This window comes from Limulus polyphemus, unplaced genomic scaffold, assembly GCF_000517525.1.
Source record: "Limulus polyphemus unplaced genomic scaffold, Limulus_polyphemus-2.1.2 Scaffold378, whole genome shotgun sequence".
Lineage (NCBI taxonomy): Eukaryota > Metazoa > Arthropoda > Merostomata > Xiphosura > Limulidae > Limulus > Limulus polyphemus.
In genome coordinates, this window is record NW_013665988.1 from 245,716 (window position 1) to 249,269 (window position 3,554).

The 3,554-nt window shown below is 32.7% G+C and overlaps 1 protein-coding gene across 1 annotated transcript in view; it reads left to right on the forward strand.

Moving 5' to 3' along the window:
• Window positions 1–3,131: 3,131 nt before the first annotated feature.
• Window positions 3,132–3,554, forward strand: part of LOC106457822 (polypeptide N-acetylgalactosaminyltransferase 13-like) — a 28,121-nt gene continuing 27,698 nt past the window's right edge. The window contains exon 1 of the mRNA XM_013917273.2: window positions 3,132–3,264. Coding sequence (XP_013772727.1) covers window positions 3,141–3,264 — 124 coding nt within the window. The 5' untranslated portion in view covers window positions 3,132–3,140. The remainder of the gene's footprint in view (window positions 3,265–3,554) is intronic.

The following is a 3,554-nucleotide window of genomic DNA, read 5'->3' on the forward strand; positions in this document are numbered from 1 at the left end:
AGAGGAAAAAAGAGTACCCCAAGAGATGGCGGTGGGTGGTGCTGTCTAGCTGCCTTCCCTTTAGTCTTACACTGCTAAATTAGGGACGGCTAGCGCAGATAGCCCTCGTGTAGCTTTGCGCGAAATTCAAAACAAACAAACTCACCACGACCGTAGGGATAGTTATTGGTTTGTACTAGCACAATGCTGATAGTTAAACATTTTGTATTCGTAAGATATCTCACAGTAGCGGATTATTTTGCTTTTTCGTGGTGCAGCGTTACAAGGAAAATTTGGTGTTAAGAGAGAATACCCGTCTTATATTCGGTAACAACTTCAAAAAAAGTTGGTACACTGTCGTTATAACGCAGTCATATTTCGTTAGAACAAATTGAAATTTATGAAACGTTTATCTTGAAACTTATAATAATATATCAAATAATGGCACCAATTCACAATACAAATTTCATTGCCAGTTTTGCAGGTGAGTAACCCTAGAATTTACGCATCGGCTTTTAAAACACGTTTTCTAAACTATTTATGCACCCATTCTGCTTGTAGGTCTATAATAACTTACAAATTACACTAAAAATTAAAACAGAAATGCAATAAATATTGAAATTAATCCTACTAATTACTGCTAAGGTAGCATATGTATTTTAGATAGAAACTGGGTGATTTCATCCCTTCTTATCAGTTTTTTATACTGACTGAATATCGTAAAAGGCAAAAATATACAATTACTCAATATATTGCACTAAATGGACCCCACCGGTAGTAAACGGTATAAATACAATATGGTAATTCGAGGGTTAAACAGGTAAACAAAAACTAGTTAATTATCCCATCCTCCATAAACAAATACAGCTACAGTATGTATCTCTAGTTAATTAAAATTGAGAATAAAAGGATGATGCATGTAGAGTATATTTATTTATTAAATATTTTTAAGTTAAAGGAATTTCATCTATTTTACAATCCAAGAAAGTATGCGTTTTACTTTTACTTTTAGATTATTTGCAGCGTGAACTTTCTTTTCGTTAATCACGATTTTAAGTGTTAGTGATATGTTTGGTCATGAATTACAGAAAATTGTTATTAAGTTATTTGTTACCATTTAATTTAGACGTTAGTTTACCTTATGAAAAAATATCGGCATCAGTTTGCTCTTATTTAAAAAAGAAAAAGAACATCGTTTAAGTCAAGATAAAGTAATTCGTGGTATGTTGTTATTAAACATAAATATAAGAAGTACAGCATGATAGTGAGGCTACAGTTTAAACGCCGAAAACTGACGAAGCATTAGAAACCACTACGCCTAAAAGTTGTGATTCTGCAGATATTGTTGTTTTTTCTCCATATTCTTAATTTTTCTATTGCGAATTCAAAATCAGAAGCGGTAAAAACAACATTTCAAACTTATCTTTTGTCTTCTATAAGTGACTCCTTCCAGCACCGAGCCTGAAGGCTTATAACGCTATAAACCGGGTTTCGATACCCGTGGTGGACACAACACAGATAGCCTATTGTGTAGCTTTGTTATTAACCACAAACAAATAAACAGATCATAAGTGACTTTGGAAGAAAAACAGATAAATTTTAAATGCTATTGTTGTAACCTATTCTTTCGTTGGGTGGTTTCTTTTAAATTATTTGATTAAAATAACGCAAAGTACAGCCCACTTAACGACAGCGTTAGTTTATTTCTTCCTTAATGTTTGCTACAGGCTACAATTACTTGTTCACCAGTTATGTATATACTTTCAACAGAAATTTACTCGCTAATACTACAACGACTAACGTACAAATAAACTTGTATAATTTCACGACTAATCGATCAAGTAACTGAATATACGCGATAACTAACACTGTTTTGAATAATTGACTTTGACTGGCACGCTACTAACTGAAAACTGACTCAATGCTTATTTGATTCTCTGTATATAACGTAACCTTATTTCATTATATTTGATAAAGTATTTCGATCATTAACATTCTAGATATTCTATGACTACTTTTATAAACTAACTTGATTTTAACGTCATGCTCCATCTAGCAAACATATAAATTTAAACAATGAAAATATAGCTTACAACCCTTTTACACGTTATTTAATATTAAGAGTAGATAGTGAAGCCGTTTTTACTTTTGTCATATCAGAAAATGGGTACGATGTAATTTGATATTTTTCAAGTACTCCGGCAGGTAACTTTACAGACTTACAATGCTTAAATGCGGCGTTCGATTTCTCTCGATGGATAGTCATCGTGTAGCTTTGCGCGAAATTCAAAAACAAAGAAACAAACTTAGAAAAGACATTGAGAAGGAAAGTAGTAATAGAAATCAACAATTCTATATCAAACCAGCCAACCAAAAACAAAAAACAAAAAACCCGAACCCAAGAAAACTATAACAACAGTACAGAAGGGAGGAAGAGGTCTAACTGACCTAAAAACGGCCTAAATCTCGATTCGGAAAAAGAGAGAGAGAGAAAGACATTGAGTTGGTGTTTCAGAGAAGTGCTACTATGATGATGCGTGGGACGGCAAGGTTGTCATACGGGGTTAGGTTAAAATCTCTGAAGTTGTTTTCTTTTGGAAAAGGAAGAGTTAGAGTTGGGGTGTTTACGATTGTTTTGGGAATTGATACTGTTGGTGTTTTATACTTTTTCGTATTTAATGGTGAGAATGGTTAAGACTAGAAGACACAAGTATACATTTTGGCAGGGAAGAAGTCATCTTTAGCTAAGACAGCTTTATTTTTTGAACAAGGGGTTTGTCGTTTGGAACGGATTGCCTTCAGATATTGTAAATGCAGTTTACTTAATAAAATAATTTAAGAGAAAGCTTGATAAATATTAGAATGATAAGGAAGTCCCTGAGAGTTTTTTTTTTTTGTTGTTGTTATTTAGTTTAATTTAGTAAATAGGATGACCAAGTGGAACAAAGGGCCTATTGTCGTTCTTTAATGTTATGTCATGTTATTTTTATTTGCAGCTTAGAATAAACTGAGCTGAAGACCTCACAATTCATGCGATGCGTTTTTTGAGATGTAGACGACGTTTTCGACATGCATCACTTTTGCTAGTTTTGTCCACTGTCCTTACTATTGGATTAATCCGTGTATTACGACAGTATGGTGATCCTGAGGATGATGATGTAATGACTATGATACGGAACGACAAGCATCAGAAAGAATATATTGATAAACGTGGAATTCATGTTGTCGTTGGTCATTACCTAGGAAATGATTTACCATGGGAAACAACACCTAACATTACCAACGGTACGTATGCAGTTCTGTGAAGACAAGAACAGTGAAAGAAGTTTTGAGATTGCTCCCAGTATTTATGGGTAAACGTTCAAAATGTCCCATTATAGAGCATATTTGTCACGGTATGGTTTAATATTAACTGTTTACCAACTAGCGACAAAACTGTAATTTAATATTTTTAAATGTGTATTTTTAAAATTTTTTTTAGTATTATGACAGTGTAGTTGATAATATAATTTAAAATTAAATTTTTACAAAAATAACACAAAATAGAAATAATAATAAAAATAAGTAATAGACTA